The sequence below is a fragment of the Polyodon spathula genome, chromosome 9 (assembly GCF_017654505.1).
Source record: "Polyodon spathula isolate WHYD16114869_AA chromosome 9, ASM1765450v1, whole genome shotgun sequence".
In the NCBI taxonomy this organism is placed as follows: Eukaryota; Metazoa; Chordata; class Actinopteri; order Acipenseriformes; family Polyodontidae; genus Polyodon; species Polyodon spathula.
Genome location: NC_054542.1, coordinates 48,732,462 through 48,753,677, shown reverse-complemented (window position 1 = coordinate 48,753,677; position 21,216 = coordinate 48,732,462). Strand labels below are relative to the sequence as shown.

The 21,216-nt window shown below is 36.2% G+C and overlaps 1 protein-coding gene across 1 annotated transcript in view; it reads right to left on the bottom strand.

Annotated features, from left to right (window-relative positions):
- Nucleotides 1-19,481, bottom strand: part of LOC121321110 (ephrin type-A receptor 6-like) — a 115,977-nt gene extending 96,496 nt beyond the window's left edge. The window contains exon 1 of the mRNA XM_041260013.1: nucleotides 19,361-19,481. Within this exon, the coding sequence (XP_041115947.1) occupies nucleotides 19,361-19,481 (121 nt within the window). The remainder of the gene's footprint in view (nucleotides 1-19,360) is intronic.
- Between the last annotated feature and the right edge of the window lie 1,735 nt (nucleotides 19,482-21,216).

The following is a 21,216-nucleotide window of genomic DNA, read 5'->3' as shown; positions in this document are numbered from 1 at the left end:
GACTGTTCTGAGCCTGACAGTTAAAGATTGTTACTCACTGGCTTCACAACAGAGATCTATGCTGGTCTTCTGTACTGACCATACTAGTCTTCTGGGTATTAACCCTAGGACCACTGGACCTTATTTCCAATAGGTCCCTACAAATGAGTTTTTGCCACCGTCATTTAGTGCCACTCTCCCCAGTAGATTGCATGCATTTGTAAAAGTAAATGGTGTGAGCAACATTGATAAACTCTGATCATACGTAAGTTTGGAAACGGCCATTTATGATCTTTTGGTCTCTGTCTAACCCAGTCATGGATGATAAATGTGTTATTTCCTGGGTCTTGTGGGATTCATCTATTTTTTATCTTTATCAATAAAAAATGTCAAATTCATGAGGCCACTCATTTTTTAAGTCTAAGTTAAGCAACATTACTCATTTTGTTCTTAGTTAGGTCCTCAATTCCACAAGTCATTTCATGTTTCATTACAAGTTTAATGAATGATTCTGCCAAAAGCTTTGGTTTCTATTCTTTACTGGAGAAATGATAATAGATGTCTCAACTACAGGTACCATGTGTCATCTTTGTTTCCACATTCTTACTGTCCACTGGAACATTAACTCAGGCATGAACATTCAAGTAATATCTATTTTGCATTATAGTATACCTGTTATAAACATTATGATTTTAAACATTTTCTAGAATCATTATATTGTGCATGTCACGTACTTTAAGATCTGTCATACTAATTAAAAGTACCATAAAAATCATTGTATAGGTCACACTGGCGTAAAAGCCGCTCCCCCCTTTTTGACCCCGCCCCTCTGCGTATTTTATGTTTTATGTGGTGTTTTATTGTTTAGATGTATGTATATAGTGGTGCACGGTGTGTGGGTTATGTAGCACAGGTGATTTAAAATGTTTATTTGTATTTAGGCACAGGGATTGCACGATCAATTCACATGCAGAGTAAAGTGTGTGTTTGTATGTGGGCACAGGGATTGCACAAATGAGTTCACGTGCAGACTGTGCCAGGATTCAAGTGAATGATTAATTAGCCAGCGAGCCCCGGCACAGCTGTAGATAAAAGGATCATGAATCACTCACTCAGGGTTGGGTATTCGGTGAGGTGAGAATGAGAGTTGAGAGGTATAGAAAGAATTACAATTGTATTCGTGCTGACTTTAAATCAGCACTTTACTTGTTTTGGGTTTGTCGCATTGTGTTTGTTTAGTGTCTGTCTGTTTTGGCCAACATGACATTTATTATGGTGTCTGAGTGTTTTTTCTTTTTGTTTAAATCTTTTATTTATAATAAAACTTGTGCACCAGCGCATTCAATACCAGCACTGTTGTCTGTCTTACTTCCTGGTCTGATGTCACCACCAGCCATCCCGGTCACAGTGTTTAAAATACTTTTTAATTAATTTATTTATTTTTTCCTACATGCTCAACACTGATACATAAAGAAGAATGTGCAGGTTTAGTTTCAAAATAACCCATGTTTGCAATATTTTATTCCATTAACCCTTTGCAGTCCACTTACTGAGAGCTTGTCAGGCGCGTCAGGTCCAATTTATTTTCACACGCGCTGTTTATTTTACACACGTTATTTATTTTACACAAGATGTTTAATTTTTTTTTTTTCCAGAGTAAAACAGGTTTAAAAGGCATTGAATTGCAAAAGGACATCCAGTACTGTATCTTCAGCCAAGCACCATCCCTTTTTTGCTGTATTTTTCACATACCTCTTTATAGACATGCATATAGATAAATGCTCTTCTGATCACTTGTTTTATTCGGCTCCTATCTGTCTCACTCAGCCATTGAAAAGTTTTCTCAGCTTCTTACAGAGAAAAATGACTTGAGACCTGTGCTTTATCTGTTTTTGATGATGTCGGGCAGGGTCCGACACTGGACTGGAAAGGGAAAATTGTAATGTCGGACCTGGTCCCACATAGGACCGCAAAGGGTTAATATGTTTACAGTGTTGTTTTTTGTTTTTAGTTAAATTGCTAGAAAATATTCTGTTTTTCAAATTTGTAAATAATTGTTTCAAGTAAATTTAAGTGCAATGTCAAAATAAATCAAAATCAAAATCTAAAATTTATAATACAGAGGTACAGATGAATGGTACTTGAATGGATTTATAGTAATAATTAGCAGAGCGTAAAATCAAATTATACATCCTGCATCACATCTGTACTAACCTATTTTATTTTAGCTTATCAAGTACATATTTTCTTTGCTTTAGTGAACAGTTGCAGCTGCATTGGCTTTTACAAATTTGCTGTATTATTTCAAATTTAAAAGAAAATATTAAACAGGGCTGCTTGCATCAATTAAAAAGCAACATAAATAAATAAATAAACTAATAACCAGTAAACAAAACATCTTAGTGTTGCATACGATGCATTGCATTAAACTTCCAGCTGTAGAAATACATTCTTTATGTTTTGGTAATCAGAAGCATACCCATACTTTACAAGAGCACTGCTGTGTTGCACTGATGTAGAACATGCTACAATATGTATTAAAGTCATTCAAAGTACTCCATTCAAACAAAATGTTTTCTACTTCAGGCTATAAACACTCTCCTCCTCCAGCAGCTCATTCTTCTTTTGCCATGTTTAAGTTTGTCACATACTATTTTATCAGCTGTACGATTTCCATGCATTCAGCAAATTGAACAACATGCAATTTCAAACCTGTTGTGTAGCATTTTCGTTTTTTTGTCTGACTGTCCTACTTTATCCAGTCTCAAAAACACCTACATTATATAATATTGCATTGCAGTTACAACGAATGGAAGACTTGATAAGTTTACTTGGCTTTCTAATTAATAGCTGTTTACTACTGATCTCAGGGGTGACCTTTTTTTTTTTTTTTAAGTGCCCTCCAAAAATGCTGAGAAGGCGACTTCACAACTTTTTTTTTTATTGTTTTTTTTTTTTTTAAGTATTTCAATTTTCATTAAACTCCAGTAGAAAAATGTATAGTCCCATTTATATATGTAGTTCTTAAATATTCTCTATGTGGTATTGATCACTAAATATTTCAAATACAGTGAGTTGCAGGATGGCAAACTTCTGTGTAAGAGGGAATATTAGCACAGATACTGATGCTTGCCATTCAATAACAAACAAAATCTTATTTAGTCCACTGCCATTTCCACAGAAAAGAGGGAAAAGGATGATGGAGGGGCTGATGTATGCTGTCAAATGTCGTGTCACTTGAATCTGATGTGTGAATATCAATGGCTGCAACAATAACACTCCTGTGAGTTATTGCAATAACATCTTACCTCTGAAGACCTCATCTAAAATCCATTTTGTAGTATTTCTTTTGACATTTATTATTTTCATATTAGTACAGGTACAAAGCCACGGTAAGTCTTGAGTTTTTTTGTCAAGTCTCTTCATGCAACTGAAGCACGGCAGGTCATGTGTGCAGATACAGCATCCTTAATGCAGTAGTATGGACATGTGGTGTAACTCTGTAGCCTACACCCCAGTTAAGAGCCCTCTGTTGGACAACATGTGTATGCTCACAAAGAATCAAGGCAACAGATATGTTAAAGACAATTGTAAGAGAGCCACCCTCAATTGAAAAGGTGGCTTTGTCTTAATTCCGGGAGGAAGAAAAATCATTGGATACCTTCAGTATGGAAAATAGATATTTTGCACATATGTGTCATAAAAAAGCCATGCTTTGTTCTGCGCTAGACTCTGCAACATCCCTACGAGATGGACTGAAAAACTACACTTCTGAAATACAGCATACAGCTGCAAAGGAGGTGGGGAGCTGGATGAAGCAAAATACTGAGAGGCAACACATACTATGCAGGAAAGTGCTGCGCTTATAATTCTTACTTTTTTAGCTAGACTGAACTAGATTGGTGACTGACTTTTTCTTGCAGCAGTAGCATTTTCATGTTTAACAGAAATGAGGAAAGTATTGTCTGCGTTTATTCTTGAGTCTTAAACGCACAAATTACTGTAATGAACAATTGAACAGTACAAGCACTGATCCTGAACTACACAGATTCTTTAAAGATAACAGGCAATTCTATCATAAACAAAGCAACGCTACTGTTCAGTGTTAATGAAAAGAAGTTCAAACTCAATGCTGGTATTTTGCAATACCATGCACAAATTATGAAAATAACTGCAGTGACTGCACTATGTTACTAATGGTGCAATGTACACTATGGTTTTAAAAAATTATACAAATATATAGATATTGAATATAAGGTTGCAAATCTCTGTGGACACACCCCACTAAACAAACCTAAATTAATCCTTCTGCACAGGTTCTGACTTAAGTTGCAGAAGAGAAAGGGATCTCTTTGTATTGTAAAAATGTTGAATATGTGGAGTGTATTGCTTAATCAGATCATGAAAAAAGTAAAGTCATTACATTTAAGTCCTGCCCAGTTACAAAGACCACGATACAAACAGCACCACCCATCTTTTCATTATGGCAACAGCAGTGAGAAAGCAGTGTCTTGATTGACATAAATACAGAGAAATGTGCAGGCTTGTTGAAAACCCTTGTCTAGTTGTAAGATAAGTAACACATTTAGAGAATTAAAACAGAAGACCACCGTTGAGATATAGGGGCATGTAGTGCAAACTCAATACACCCTGCTCTCTTCCAGACACAAAGGGTGTCATTTTGATTCTAATACTTTTGTACTGAAAGTCTAGCAAATGGAGTTTAAAAGTAACCACCCAAACATCAGATGGGAAATCCCAGTACTGGTATCTGTGTTGCTTGCACAATATTTTGCTTTGCACGGGCTCATAGTTGCAGAGTATTGATATTACTGGATTCAAATTAAGAAGTACATATAAATCATTGGGGTGAGTATCCTTCAAATATTATATTACTCAATACAAAATGCTACCCATCATCATCATTGCAACCCTAACCCCATCGGCTGGTGGGTAAATATATTTTTGATGCAAAAATTCAACTTTTAAAAAAAGTGATTTCAGTTGCCTGGTTTTCCAAAGTAGTATGCTTGATGAGCTCTTATAAAGACGATTGACTGATCAAGAATCAAACAGAATTTATTTTGCATAAATATGTGTATGGCTTTAGATCTTGATATATAAGTCTAAAGAACAAATATGATTCAAGATTTTTAAAAACAGCAATGGATTAGCTGTAAGCCTGATTAACAGTGTTACAAAACGGCAAACCTCACCACATGCATTTGAACATCGTGGATCGAGTTAATGCATTTCAGTGTTACAAAACGGCAAACCTCACCACATGCATTTGAACATCGTGGATCGAGTTAATGCATTTCAGTGTTACAAAACGGCAAACCTCACCACATGCATTTGAACATCGTGGATCGAGCTAATGCATTTCAGTGTTACAAAACGGCAAACCTCACCACATGCATTTGAACATCGTGGATCGAGCTAATGCATTTCAGTGTTACAAAACGGCAAACCTCACCACATGCATTTGAACATCGTGGATCGAGCTAATGCATTTCAGTGTTACAAAACGGCAAACCTCACCACATGCATTTGAACATCGTGGATCGAGCTAATGCATTTCAGTGTTACAAAACGGCAAACCTCACCACATGCATTTGAACATCGTGGATCGAGCTAATGCATTTCAGTGTTACAAAACGGCAAACCTCACCACATGCATTTGAACATCGTGGATCGAGCTAATGCATTTCAGTGTTACAAAACGGCAAACCTCACCACATGCATTTGAACATCGTGGATCGAGCTAATGCATTTCAGTGTTACAAAACGGCAAACCTCACCACATGCATTTGAACATCGTGGATCGAGCTAATGCATTTCAGTGTTACAAAACGGCAAACCTCACCACATGCATTTGAACATCGTGGATCGAGCTAATGCATTTCAGTGTTACAAAACGGCAAACCTCACCACATGCATTTGAACATCGTGGATCGAGCTAATGCATTTCAGTGTTACAAAACGGCAAACCTCACCACATGCATTTGAACATCGTGGATCGAGCTAATGCATTTCAGTGTTACAAAACGGCAAACCTCACCACATGCATTTGAACATCGTGGATCGAGTTAATGCATTTCAGTGTTACAAAACGGCAAACCTCACCACATGCATTTGAACATCGTGGATCGAGCTAATGCATTTCAGTGTTACATAACGGCAAACCTCACCACATGCATTTGAACATCGTGGATCGAGCTAATGCATTTCAGTGTTGCAAAACGGCAAACCTCACCACATGCATTTGAACATCGTGGATCGAGTTAATGCATTTCATCACACAGCTTCAACTCTAGCAGATAGGATATCCAAATGACTTCGTGAAAAAAATCATTTTGAGCCATGTGCATCCATGAAATGAAAAATGCACTTAGTACTGCTGTGCATATGTGATACATTCACATGGACTGTGCTGAAAAGGAAAGAGTTTCTCAGCTTCTCCACTGAGCATCAATAGCCAGTCATCATGCTGCAAAGTAGACGGGTCTATTCAACAGGAAAAATATACACTACAAGAAAGACTACACCTCCTGGGTAGCTTTTCATATGACCACTTGTCGATTTCAAGCACGCCCAGAGCAATCACTACAAACTCACCCCAGGAACGTCTGGCATCACTGAAAATAATGCAGTACAAGATTAGGGCTTGTCTGAGTTCTGAACTCAGGTATAGTCATTAAAGACAAAAAGAAGCCTTTAGCATTAAAAAGACAGGGTAGGTCACTACTCTGTACTATTTTGTCAGTCTCTCACTGACATCTTAAATGCTTGGGGAAAGATGAAGAGATAGCAAAGCAATAATCACACAAGTGTCTCTAGCACAGCTCTTTCAAGTGTTTTAAAATTATTTAATGGGATAAGTGCAAAATTCAAGTTTTTGTACACACATACACAACTAAAACAGTAAGTATAGCAAAATGCACAAGCATTGTGCAAGGTTTGCACATTATGTTACGCTTTAGATCCTCTTAGCTTATGTTTATTTGAATGGTAATGTTTACAAGTTAGAAGAATAAAAATAAGAACAATTAATTTAATTTGTGAATATGTGTTTATTTGATACTGTTCTCAAAGAGCACTATTACCTTTTTTTAATTAACTACACTAAATAACTCACTGGATCAACCATTCCCTGGGGAATTCAATGATAATGGAAATGCAGCACCCTCCATCTTCATAAGCACCTAAAAGTGACATTATTTTATTCTAAAGTACCTTTCTAGAAGTACTGTATGTGCTGGTCTGTTTATACTGGCAAGAAAGCTGCGGTTAATGAGAATACATTAATATACAGAAGAAGAGCTTTCAATAGGCTGTGCTCCATAAAAGCATAGGCTAGCTAGAGCATGCTTTAGTTAATTAAATATACATACAAAAAGAGATACAAACAGAATGTCACAGCTTTGTTTCCATGGTAATGAATGAATGCCAGTTGGACATATTTTCAGTAGATTTTGTACAAGAAATTGTATTACCTTTTAATTTCTAATGCATTTTCCCAACTTTGAAAAGTCTCTGATGGCAACTCTATCCTCCATGTTATATTAATAGCAAACATCTATTCAAAATAATGTCCTTGTTTCTGCTACTAAAATCCTATTCACACTACCTACAGTATATAATGAGCAATCATGACTTTGAAAACATGATTTTGGATGGCAATCGCATATATTCACTGCAAACTGATTGTGCAGAAGGTAGATTGGGTAGGGAAAAGTGGTTATTTGCTTGTATCAATCCCATTTAAAATGGTTCTATTCCTGTAGACCAACATGGAAAATGTGTTTCTGAAAATGTATTAGATCATCATAATTAAAATGGAACATTCTCAAGCTAAAAGTGTGACTTCATTAATCACTGAAGGGAGGGCTCACACTTTATTTACTTATTTTTAAGTGTTGTATTTATTTATATTTAAATAATTTCAATTATCATCATTTTTGTTAGGTAAATATTTTTATCATGTCATATGGTTAGTATATTGGATCTACATCTATCTGCTGTCGATCAATCTAGCAGTCTCTCTAATGTTTTCCATTAAATATAGATGGTTCATCTGCTAATGTTCAGTCTAAAGCTGAGGGAACACTAAGCCACTTTTTCAGTAACAGCAGCTTGAAACCTGGTTCCAGAAACCAGGAGACGTAGTTTGAGACAACTTTGCTGTAGCAAACCCCAAGTCTCTCCTGGTTGGCCATGCAGTGACCCGAAACCAAGTCTCCTGAAACCAAGTCCCAAGCCCAAAAGTAGCCTTGCGTTCCCTCCCCGAGCCCCACCCCATTTAACGGACTAAAGAGCTCACAAGGCAGCTGCTGTATGAGTGATTGCAATCAGCTGCCATTCACCTTGATAGGCACACATGGAACTAGTTAACGTCCTGGAACCTTTAATGGGAGCTGGGATGAAGCAGAAAAATGGACAAGGAGATCTGCGGGGGGAAAGCTTTCAAACAGCTGCAACTGTTTAGGTTTGTTCTCGGGAGCTGAATGAAAGCAATCCTAGAGGGTTATATAGGCCTCTGAACTGTATACATGCACCAGCCTTGCTGCTGCCCTTTTGCTCTTTTGGGTGGTCTTGTAATTAACTTAAAGTTACAGACTCAGTTAAAGAAGAACTAAAATGAAACTCTGTATAAATATTTTCTAATATTACTAGGTTTCTTTTTTATAGCACTATATGTCTCATGATTGAGTGTTGAAAGTTATGAACAAGCCATCGACCCAGTTGATTTGCATGTGTGTCTACTTAAGTATAAATTGAATATCTAGATATATAAGACTGTTCATAAAGGTTCATTGCGCCCTGCAAAGATTCACTATTCCTGTTACGACTCATTTGGACAAATGTCAAAATGCCAATATAATGATTTCCAAAGTGTATAAAGATTGTAATGCTCAACCCCTGAACATGCATTCAGCATTCATATTAACCTTTAACAGCCGAACACATTTTAATAGCATCTCAAATTGCATAATTTAATCTAATTCTGTGCTCTGTTATTGATGGAAAAAGCATAGAAATTGTTATTTTCTATGTTATGAAAATGATATGCAGTTGCACATGCAAACAACAACTGCTTCAAAGTATTATGCCAACCTGATCTTCACAGTGATTATGTTAAAGTTAATTTTTATTTTTGTGGAAATATCATTGGCCATTGCTACAAGGAACTAATCTGTGTTCGTTTCTTTCCAAATTCTCCAAGTGTAGCCAATTTCCTAATCACCAAATGTTTACTAGGAAAGATATGCAAATTGTTTGGCAAATGAAGATTGTATAAAACATCTTAAACAAAACAAAAAAACAGTGGACATTTCAGGAAAAGGGAAAGTAAGAGACACAAGAAAATCTAAGTGCTGACCACAGGGTTCCTTCGTATCTTTTAATCTCAACATCCCAACACCTGCAACAGGTGAACACCACGTTTATGGAAGATTTTACAGCAGCACACAGAGCATGACCAGTCTCCCAGTGGAAAGAGGAACCACAGTAACACACAGAGCGTGACCAATCTCCCATTGCCCTATAAGGGTTTCACATTACGCTGTGTGACTTGTTGCTAACTGGCTTGCTGATTACCGTTATTATTTTAATATAATTTAAGCTTTCTTGGAGACCTTTTCCCCGAATAGTTTCCTATAACTATAATTTGAAATCTATTTTGAGTTGGCTTTACTTGGTCAAATAAATGATCTGATTGATTGATTTACTGATTGTCTGAATATAGAACACAACATACTGTACGGAAGGTCAATTGTGGCTTATATAAGATTACATGAAGCCACCACCAACAACAACACCAAATGCTTAATGTCATGTGTGCACTGAACTTTAAACACTGTGCTGAAAACATGCAATAAAAGACTAGGCATGCACAGTAATAGATATTCTATCGCTATACTGAGAATGTCTTCAGGCAAGCACCAAATGGCAGTCTTCTATCTGCTGTATGGCAATATTAATAGCAAAAATGCGACAACATTGCTTTGTGTTGACAGAATCAAAAGTGTATGAAAGATTTGTTCAATAGGTAAGTGCTTTCAACCAGGAGGTCGGACTTCAGTACAGCTTGGTGTGTGGAGGCACAGAGCTATTACAGGTACCATCCATCAGATGAGATCTAAGATTGAAGTTTTATCTGTCTTGTGGGCATCAAACCCTCCCCAAGGTATCTGTTGAATAATAGCAGGCATACTGACCCCAGATGCGTTTGCCAAATAGGTAAACAGCAAAGGTCCTTTTGATCAGAGGAATGAGTGATCAAATCCTGATTATACACTCCTTATAAAGACAACAAAATACAAAATAAAAGAAATCGTCAAGGAATAGCGTTCTTAACTTCCCTTAGATACAAATGAATAAACTCTCCAGTGTATGCTCTGCAAGAGAGCTGCACTATCTTGAATACCCAGCCAGCATTGTCATGCCACTGGGAATTTTACTCTGTGATAAAAATAGACAAGACTGTTTGATTGTTGAGGCTTATAAATATGCCTGAGAGCCCAGACATAAAGATAACTACATCACGATTGATCAGTTAACCCCAGAAAAGCCAGTGGCTGCACTGCTGCCTTGGAAAGCCAGGCTTATTGACTGAGACGTTCAGAATAAAATCTGTTGAGATGTGACAGACACTGTACTCGGATGACAGACTGAGGAAGCATGTCAAACATTCTACCTAACGCATGCAGTGTATTTAAAGTGTCTGCAGATTAACTGCAGTGAGATTATGTTACATGGGGTCAATTTAAAACAACTGAAAGAATGACACAATTTTAGCTGTGCTGGTACTGCAGTTTAACATACTAAAGCTACAGTACATTTACAGTACAAACTCTAACCCTAACCCTAACCCTAACCCTAACCCTGACAATGCAACATTCCAAATGGTTCTGAAAGGCCATTTTTATAGTTACAATAATGCCTGCTTACTAATTTAAGCATTCTGTGTTAAATTAATAACTTATTGAAATCAGACTGTAGTTAACAAAGAGCTGAATTATTCTCACAAACTCGCAATCAACACAACAGATCACTGTTGCACAATTTGATGTTTGAGCCTTCTTATAAACCATCATGGACTGACTAGGAGACAAATAACCCTGTGTGAGATTTAGTTAATAGATTATCACGACAACGAGAATAGAAAACAAAGCATGTGAGGTGTTTACATGGTTACAGGAGCTTTAACCACAGTATGAAGCTCTACATTATTGTAGCAGTAACATATGTGTACTGGATTTAAAAAGAGGCACAACTAAACTATTTCAGAGCTGCATTTGTTTTTTATTTGCTTGATCATCAGATATATTTTATTTCTAAAATAAATGTCTTTTCTGCATTTCCTCAGTTAATTACATGAACTTATTATTTCACAAAATGCTTTTTTCCCTGAAGCAAAAACGTTGATTGAATGAATTCACTGTGGCGAAGGCCAGCATCTTATCCAAGGACATTTCCACTGTGTTACTACAGTACATTATATGCCTTTGGCAGACAAAACCAAATGCATTGAAGAAAATCTTATCTGGCAATATAGACTGAAGAAAATTATTTAAAATCGATGTAAAAAATAATAATAATTTTGATTTCACTCTTTTTCACAGTGACATTTACCAGCACAGGAAACACATATCTGTTAAGCAGTTGTTTTCTTTGTGTATGCTTTGATCAGCTGGTAGCAACACCTTTTTAAATGTAATTTGGACACATCAGTCAATTTGGGGTCCTGCTGGATGAAATTAAAGTAAGTCACATGTGAATTTTTAATGTCAGGGTTTTAAGGAATTAAACAGCAGACCTGAGGAATTGTCCTTCAAACACTATCAGAGTTTAAGAGACACATGAATGCAATGTCCATGCCTTTAAATCCAAATGTCCAGCTAGTATTAAACAACTGCTATTAATCTGTGAACAAGAAAACCTTTTTTGACAAAGGTGCCTATCCATTACCAAACAACAGAATTAATTCAATCTACAAAGTCTCCAGGCTTGGTATAGATTACTAATGTTATGGATTACTTACAGTGATCGATTACAGTATTCTGCATAGTAAACTCCATGGTGGTTTAGTGTGGTACAGCACAATAAATGCATTGTATTGACATATGAAAAGCTTTAACCTGTAAAACTGTGCACATTTTAAGAAAAACTTTTTTTTTTTTTTTAAAGGTTTAACAGCAATTTTCAAAATAGACAAAAAAGGCTTCTCATTACAACATTATGGCAGCCTAGCAGAATAAATTCCCACCCCTTCACACAGTTTATGGATGTGTTTACCATACACTCTACAGTATACCTGATTAATTCAAATCAAACACTGCAGAATAAAAAGTAACAATTAAACTGCCTCTGTTCAAGGTTAAAACAACCCCTGGTGTGATGAGCGTTCTTCCATTAGAAAACGTCCCGTTAGACACGTGGCAGAAATGCTCTCACTCCTCCTTTACTTCCCTTCAGAAACGGCTTTGCTTGCTCTGAAAACAGTTGTATAACAGCAGGAGCCTTCACAAGCTGTTTTATTTCCAGGGCTGCCATGATTCATCATCATTGCTGTATGATTATGAAGCTGTACTTTGCATCTGCATGGCAGTGCTGAAATATGTCCGCGATAGTAAAAGGGTTTCAACGATTTGGAAGCTTGTGGTCACTGTCAAACAAGTTGCCGCTCAGGTTGTAAGGTTTAGATACAGGTTTCTGGATCCTGGTCCAAATCCAGTTTGAAATCACAGGAGACTGGACATATACAATATTAACCCAAACTGTCTTTCATAAAAGTATACACTAAAAACCTACAAAATTGGCTCAATGTAATGGTGAAGCTTATCAGATCGAATGGTTTGTAAACAAGAAATAAAATGAATACATGAAAACATTCTGTACCACTCTCTCTGTCCAGAGTTTGAAATAATATGACAGTGAATTTTACTGGACAACACAAACAACAGAACTGAGAACATCGAAGGATGCTGCTATGCACCAAAGATTAGACGTTTAAAAACTTAAATGACCTCATTATGCTAGCCATATTAGGCACAACAACACATTGAGTGTGCAAGGGTTATATAACCCTGCAAATCTGAAGTAACTACTTCAAATGGTTTCTGAGACATGAGCCTTTGTCACTGTGGTGGTGGCAGATTTGTGAAATAATTGGTAAAAAGGGGTACTTTTTTGTACAATACCCATGATTGAATTTCACTAGATTATAGTTGTACAAGCACTCTTTACCATCTGGAAACCAAACATTTAGTAATAATTTAGTGTAGTAATGTGTGTCATGTTTCCCAGTGATGCTTAATTAATTAATTTCTATAAGCCTCATTGGTTGTCTCAGACAGCAGGTTCCTGGTAGAGGCAGAGTCAATACCCTACGCTAAAGGCCCTCTAAAGCTATTGAGTTTTTAGAATCCTGGAACTGGATTTTTAACATTTGAAGCAGACTTGCCTCAGCTCGGAATACCTAACTGTTGCCATGGTGAACTATCTAGCAGGTAATGGCTGCTGCATTGCAGATTAATGCTCAGGTAGTAGTAGTTTAGTAGAACACCAATCGCAAGTCAATAATAACTATCCTGAAGAAGGATGGAAACCGCTAACACGACTGGGCACTTTGAGTGTGGAGCCACTCCATAACTGCAGGCTACAAAATAAAGTTTAGGTTAAACACTGAAAACAATACAAACATTTAAATGATAACCTACTGTACTGTAGCAATAGAGTACAGTAGTTTTTAAACCCATCCCTAGAAAGTGGAACACAAAAGGTTTTAAAACGACCTATAGCCTGTATTTCTATACACTCCAATCCTTTACTTTTCAGTTTTGATGACATGTTTTTCAATGGGCAAAGAGATTTCCTGGCACTACAGGGAACAAACGTTGGAACATTGCAGGGAGTTACAATGTGTAGATAGGCGTGTATGTGTTTCATAAATGAGAATACAAGTAAAGAGGCTATAGATCCCATATTGGGTTGTTTTCATGTCACTGGGCTGAGCATGTGTAGTAAGCGTGGGGGCGGCGGGCAGTGATTTGGCTGGAATCCTGTCCATCAGTGACGATTAGCGGTAGGCGGGTTCATTTATTAATACCTGCAGAATGGTTGGGGAGGGCTAAAAAGGTTCCATCAGGCACTGACAAAGGATAGACCTGCACTGTGCCTTAGTGTCTAAAGTAAAGAGGGCCCTTCCTGCCTCACATTGTAGTAGCGCTTCACTGTCAATATTAACTAATAAACACAGGATTTTCATGCTCGGATATTCACTCATAATTTAAATATTCATTTGTTTTTCAAAAAGTAATAAAAGCCATATATTGCTCTGTACGCAGACAGAGACAGCATAGCAGCAAGGGCATGGGGTGTGGTGTGGCCCTTGTGTGTGTGTGCTTTATTTTACAGCAAGACCTTACAATATGTAACACATTAAAATAGAAAAATTTCCCAGGAGTAAAAAATAAATTGTGTAGGACTTACTTTACCCCAGTGAATTAACTACAAAACAAAGGATGCCAAATAGCAGTCAAGTTAAAGATTGTATATATAATGTACTGGTTTATAGAGCAGTAGAGAAATAGAGCCTCAAGAGCTGATGTTTTGTTTTATATATATATATATATATATATATATATATATATATATATATATATATATATATATATATATATATATATATATATATATATATATATATATATCTCACATATCACACAGAGTTCTTTTTCATTCACCACTTTTACGACCCATTCCATCAATCAAGCCATTTGTTTTTATTCATTAATATGTCTCTAATTGTCACTTGATTAACAGTATATGCCTCACTTAGGCGAGAAAACATTTGCAATGTCTTGCTGTCTTGCTTTCTTATTTTCAGATTCATACCTGCAGATTTGTTTCTTTTGCTCTGGTGTTAAATGTAGGGTTGACTCGTCATGCTGTACTTTCTGTTTTGCTTTGGGAGCGGGAGTGTTGATCACATTGGGATGAACGTTTAGTTAACAACGGATTAGGAAAGCGAGTCAAAGGTTTACTGCATAACTTTGTTGTTTTGATTGCCAATGATTATTTCGCTGGCACTATAATGAAGGAAACTACAATGCTTATATTTACATTTGCTTGGCTGGGGAAGTTGGCGGGTGGCGGACAGTGAGGTGGTTATATAATGGGTACAAATAGCACTGTTTTTATATTGGTGACATTTCTTCAGAGAGAATAGCTGGCGGTATGCGAGGGTGGCATTTTAAAGGGGGGTGGTGTAGCGCAGGGTAACTGTACTTAGTAAATACATCTGTACTTACACATAATTATAATGTTATTATGCATCATTACAATGTACTTAATCTGTATATTTTGTTGCATGATATAACCCAAACCTTGAACCTAACTCTAAACCTAAACCCCTAATCCTCACTCTAAACCTAACCCTAACACTTTCCTGATACAATTGTGCACTTACATACATCGTGCAACAAGATGTGCACTTTAAGTACATTACAACTGTGCATATAACTAATTGAGTAATTATGTGTCAGTACACATGTATGTACTAAGTAACTATTATGTAAATACACAGTAATTAGAGACCCTTAATGTAAAGTGTTACTGTTTTATCTTGCTTCTGTTTAAAGCTAGGCATTATATCTGAGTGTTCTGCAGTCATTTACTGGTACTGCCCTGCAATGGAGTATTCTGGTTGGCGGATTAAAATTCGAAACTATAGTACGAGGTAAAAAGAATCTCTTTTGTCTTTAGCGGTCTATGCTGGGCCGCACAGTAGAGAGTTATGTAGGCAGGGAGCACCATCTCCTAACTCCTATCGCTAACTATTGCGAAAAAAAGAAAAGAACTACAGCAAGATTTGCTTCACAGCTTCTCTCAGTTAACTCTTTGTGACTACAAGGTGCAAATCCAAAAACCAGACATTCAAGGAGAACCCAGTATGCAATACCTTATCAGAACAACACTAACTAAATAAAGCAAACTGCTGTGCCACTGCAGACCAATTAGCTTACTGGGGAGGCCAAGCATCCCCTTATCTGATCTGTAATCAAGCTTCCATTTTTGTAAAATTCTGTTGTGTGTTGTTCACAGGACATTCCATTACAGCAGGTGGTCCATACAGTGTGCATTTTACTTTTAGAGTGTATTTATAATATGTTTTTTTTTTTTTAAATCCTCCAGAATTTGTTACTGTGCATCTTGTCCCATAAAGTTTAGCTGTTCTGAGGAAATTCTGGACTGTGATTGGTTAAAACCTCATCATAGGAGCAAAAAATAGATTGAACTATTACCCTGACATCCTTTCATCAAGAGAAAATGGCTGAATGTGAAAAAACTGCTGAACAGCGATTCTGTGACTTACCAAAAAATTAATTACAAAACATACTACAAGAGAAAGATGCTCCAAGCACTAAAATGGTGATTAGGACATCACGAGCTCTGTTTTCTGACTTTCTGAAATTCAATCAAATTCAACTCGACGATGTAAACAAATATGACTGCGGGGATCTAAACTGCATTACGCAGCAGTCAGCAAGCCAGACGGACAGCTGTACGCCAAAAAGACTTTGATAGCTATGCGGTATGAACTTCAAAAATATTGTTGTTTATTTATGTTATTTGTGTATTTATTTCCGTATGCTGTATCAGCTATGTTTAACAAAATATATGAAGTCATATTTACTATCCAACCTTGCCTCAATTATTTTCTTGATTGATTAATATATTAAATATATAGTGCAGACTCAGCTCATAGTGGAAAATTGAATGTCCCTCCAGGGTGCAATGCCCTCAACCTGCGGCTTCAAGCATTATAGCCCCCTTCGGTATCAATAGTCTTCCCTCAGGACAATTATTTTCCACTATGGCCCTCCTCTTCAGTCCATATTTACTATACTATCAGGAAAAGATGCCATATACAAGCATTTAATGAACACTAGCCACTAATTAAATGACATAGACTAAAATACACAATTGTTGGTAATTTAACAAACAATCTTTATTTAAAAAAAAGAACATAAGCAATTTCAAATATTTTTTCATGACAAAAGTATTGGCCCCCTGATTTAGTATTGTCCGTTTGCTTTTATTACAGCTTTCAGATGTTTATAATAATTCTTAACCAGTATGTTACATCTTTTTAGTGAAATAAGGGTGCATTCTCTCTTGCATGATTCCTTCAGATCTGTCCAAAACATTTCTGTTGGATTGAGATCTGGTGATTGTGAAGGCCATTTCAGAACTTTTATCTTTGTTTTCTTCAAGAATTCCATTGTCACGATAGAAGATAAACTGTCTGTCAATCAGCCTACGAACAGATTGTATCATTGTACTTTGTCAAATATTTTGATACATGGCTGCATTAATTTGATTGAAGATCAAATTAATATTTCTAGTCCCTGAACTGCTAACACCCCCAGATCATGATTGAACCACCTCCATGTTAACTGTATGTAAGAGGTTTTCTTCATTGAAGGCTTTCCCTTTTTTCTCCAAACAGACTATGGTCTGTTTTTTGAAGAAAAATTCTATTTTAGACTCACCGGACTTGAGAGTCTTGTTTAAGAATATTTCAGATTCTTGTTCACACTTCTTGAATTGTTTAATATGGATTGTTTTATGAATTTTCTTTAAAAGGGATTTGCAGTGAGATCCAACTCTTCTGTGTTCTGTGTCCTTTGTTCAGTTCTTGACTTTATACTGGAGCTTACTTCCTGTGTAATGGTTTTCAATCAATTAATATATGTTTTAATTAGTTCTATTATATTTTTTTATAGACTTTTAATGTAATGGTGCAAATACTTTTGTCATAAACAAATATTTGAACTTGCTTAAGTGCTTTAGTTTTTTCTAAAGATGTTTCATTAAATGCTTGTATTTAATGTTTTCTTAAATTTTCTTATATTAAGTGTAGGGTGCCAATACTTGTGTCTGTCGGTCTACTATATCTACTAGTTACCTTGCATTGTGTCTTTCCTGTTCTATTCAATTACGCACACAGCATTACAGCATAGCTCTAGTAGTATCAGTGTCCATTGAACTATAATTTGATATATTGAGCAACACTACAAGAAACTGAATTAAGATATCTAAACACAATGCATTTGGGGTTTAGACCAGTCAACATTTATTCTCAACACTTGATGAAAAGGAGAAAAAACAAGTACAACATCACAAGTAAGACAAATTGTATCAGCCCAACATTATTTTATTTTGTAAAACTGTAATTGCAAATAAAGTCTATGTGCCAAAAAACATCAGTATTTAGTTATTCCGCAATCGTTGCCTTGTTTACTATTATTATTATTATTATTATTATTATTATTATTATTATTATTATTATTATTATTATTATTATGCTAAATTGTGTTGTTATTAGGCTAAATCTTGTTATATTTTCTGTTATATCTCATTAAGATTATACACGTTAACTGTAATTGCAATTTAGGAGTACATTACTAATGTATTGAAGGGATTTACAGCAGGCTGTTGACAAAATCATTTTACATAAACATGAACTATTAACCACAAAGCTAACTATGGCTGCATGATGCACTCTGCATCTTTAATTCCACAACACCACGACAACCTGGAACAAGTTCACCACTGAAGAGATGCTTTCTGTCAATGCCTTATCCAGCAGTGGAATGCATTGTTAAACAACATAGTTATACTTGTGTTCGTATAGGGATAGATCATGCTCTTTCCAAGCGCAAAATCGCCAGTCGCACATTGGGACTTGTAATGAGAGGGCAAAGTTAAAAGGAATCGAAACTGTCAAAACCACACAGTGTATTACAGGAATGTTCAATCATAATAATAATAATAATAATAATAATAATAATAATAATAATAATAATAATAATAATAATAATAATAAATTAAAATCTGAAGCTACAATTCAAGCCGGTACAATGTTTTAACCCTACCATAGCCTAAAGAACAGTAATAAAAGTATTTCGATCAAGCATAACATTTTCTTTTGAAATGTTTTTTTTTTTTTTTTTTTTTTTTTATTATTTTTTTTTTTATTATTATCATTTTTTTATTTTTTTATTATTTATGTATGTATTTATTTGTTTTTAACAAGTTAGAAATATTAACACCGATTGTAAAATGGTAAAAACACATATATAATTGATAGCCCTTCTGGTCCACGGAGTGAATCGAGAATTCAGAAGTTACCCGATACGTGCGCAGTTTACCCGTGCCTGCATTAATAAGTATTATAACGGAACACATTATTTAAATCACATGGGTGAATAACATAATTATACTCAAGATGATTTTATAAATCTGAAGAATCAGATTTTACAGAAGTTTATCTGCCATTGTATTCTGCTTAGCTGCGGTACTGACTTACCTTGGTTTGTGTGGCTAGAGGTGGTGAAGAGAGCCCTGAGAAGCAGGAAGACCACACAGGATTGAACTCCAAACCCCATTTCCAAAACATCCACAGAGGTTCCCAAAAATCCACCGGCCATCAACAGTACAAAAAAAAAAAAAAAACAAAAACAAAAAAAAAAAAACCACCACCAGAACCTCCTTCAAAATGTTCTCAATCCCTTTGAAATCAGAACACAGATTGTTGCATCCCCGCCTACTCACTAGCTCTCCACGAGAACACACTGACAGCACAGTAGCTGATCAGTAGGACGCGCTGTAGTTTATGTGCAATAGAAAACGTCTTTTAAAAAAAGCGTTTCAGTTAAAACTTGCAAATGACCAACCTAATTTATCCAAATGTTGCTCGCTTCTACTGTATCATTTGGGAACAGTGGTAGACCACTGCGTGGTGCAACTTCCTTCCATACGAGCTGCACGCTCCCAGTATTGGTACAGTACAGTGTGTTATCGTGTTGCTCTTTTCTAATCCAGTGTTTCAGATTGTCATAAAAAGAAAAATAAATAAACACATTCACAAAAGCCTACGCTACACTGTCTGACAGTATATTCGCGGTTTCCAATTCCAATCGCACATTTACACGCGGAACAGTAGGGCAGCCTCTGCTTCAAAGAAAAACAGATTTGATGTTAAAACCTGCCCGTGCTGTAATAGCAGTGGCATCCCAAGCAGAACCTGCTAGGGCAACGCAAGAGGGAGAGTGTTCTATACAGGAGACTCGGCGCTAGAGGGTGTTAGCTAACAACATAAAGAAGGATAAAAGGCTACAGTATGTGTCATTATGTACTTAGCTGAAAAGTTAAGGCAGGTCAGCGACATGCACATTTTTTTTGTATTGTCTCTGCCGTTTACAGCTCCTACTTTTGAAACGCAGTTGCCTTTATTATTTTACTATATCTTCTTAGTATTCGGGAGGGGAGGCGTTCAATACAACAAAACTCCACACAGTTTGCTTTAAGGAGAGAAATACTGTATTGTACTCGCTGTGACTGAGGTCCTATATACAGTAATATTAATTAATGATTACCAAACAGTATTTTGTGTTACGCGGTGCAGAGGTCTAAGAAAAATAATGTTAGGCAACTGAATTGATTCCAGCAAAACGATGTCTGCTTATTGCAGAAGAAGAAGAAGAAGAAGAAGAAGAAGAAAGAAGAGAAAAGAGAAGAAAGAAGAAGACGAAAGAAGAAAGAAGATGAAGAAGAGAAAAATAGAACGAAGAAGAAGGATTGAGTGAAGAAGAAGAAGAAAAGAAAGAAGAAGAGAAGAGTAAGAAGAAAGAAGAGAAAGTAAGAAGAAGAAGAAGAAGAAGAAGAAGAAGAAGAAGAAGAAGAAGAAGAAGAAGAAGAAGAAGAAGAAGTGTATATGTATTCTGCAGATATAACAGTGATTTTTGATTGGCTGCCATAATTCCTATCAAAAGATCAGAGTGACAGGTTTATCTTTGCAATGAGTTTACGGTCATCTAAAGAATATGAATATAAGAACATAAGAACATAAGAAAGTTTACAAACGAGAGGAGGCCATTCGGCCCATCTTGCTCGTATGGTTGTTAGTAGCTTATTGATCCCAAAATCTCATCAAGCAGCTTCTTGAAGGATCCCAGGGTGGCAGCTTCAACAACATTACTGGGGAGTTGATTCCAGACCCTCACAATTCTCTATGTAAAAAAGTGACTCCTATTTTCTGTTCTGAATGCCCCTTTGTCTAATCTCCATTTGTGACCCCTGGTCCTTGTTTCTTTTTTCAGGCTGAAAAAGTCCCTTGGGTCGACACTGTCAATACCTTTTAGAATTTTGAATGCTTGAATTAGG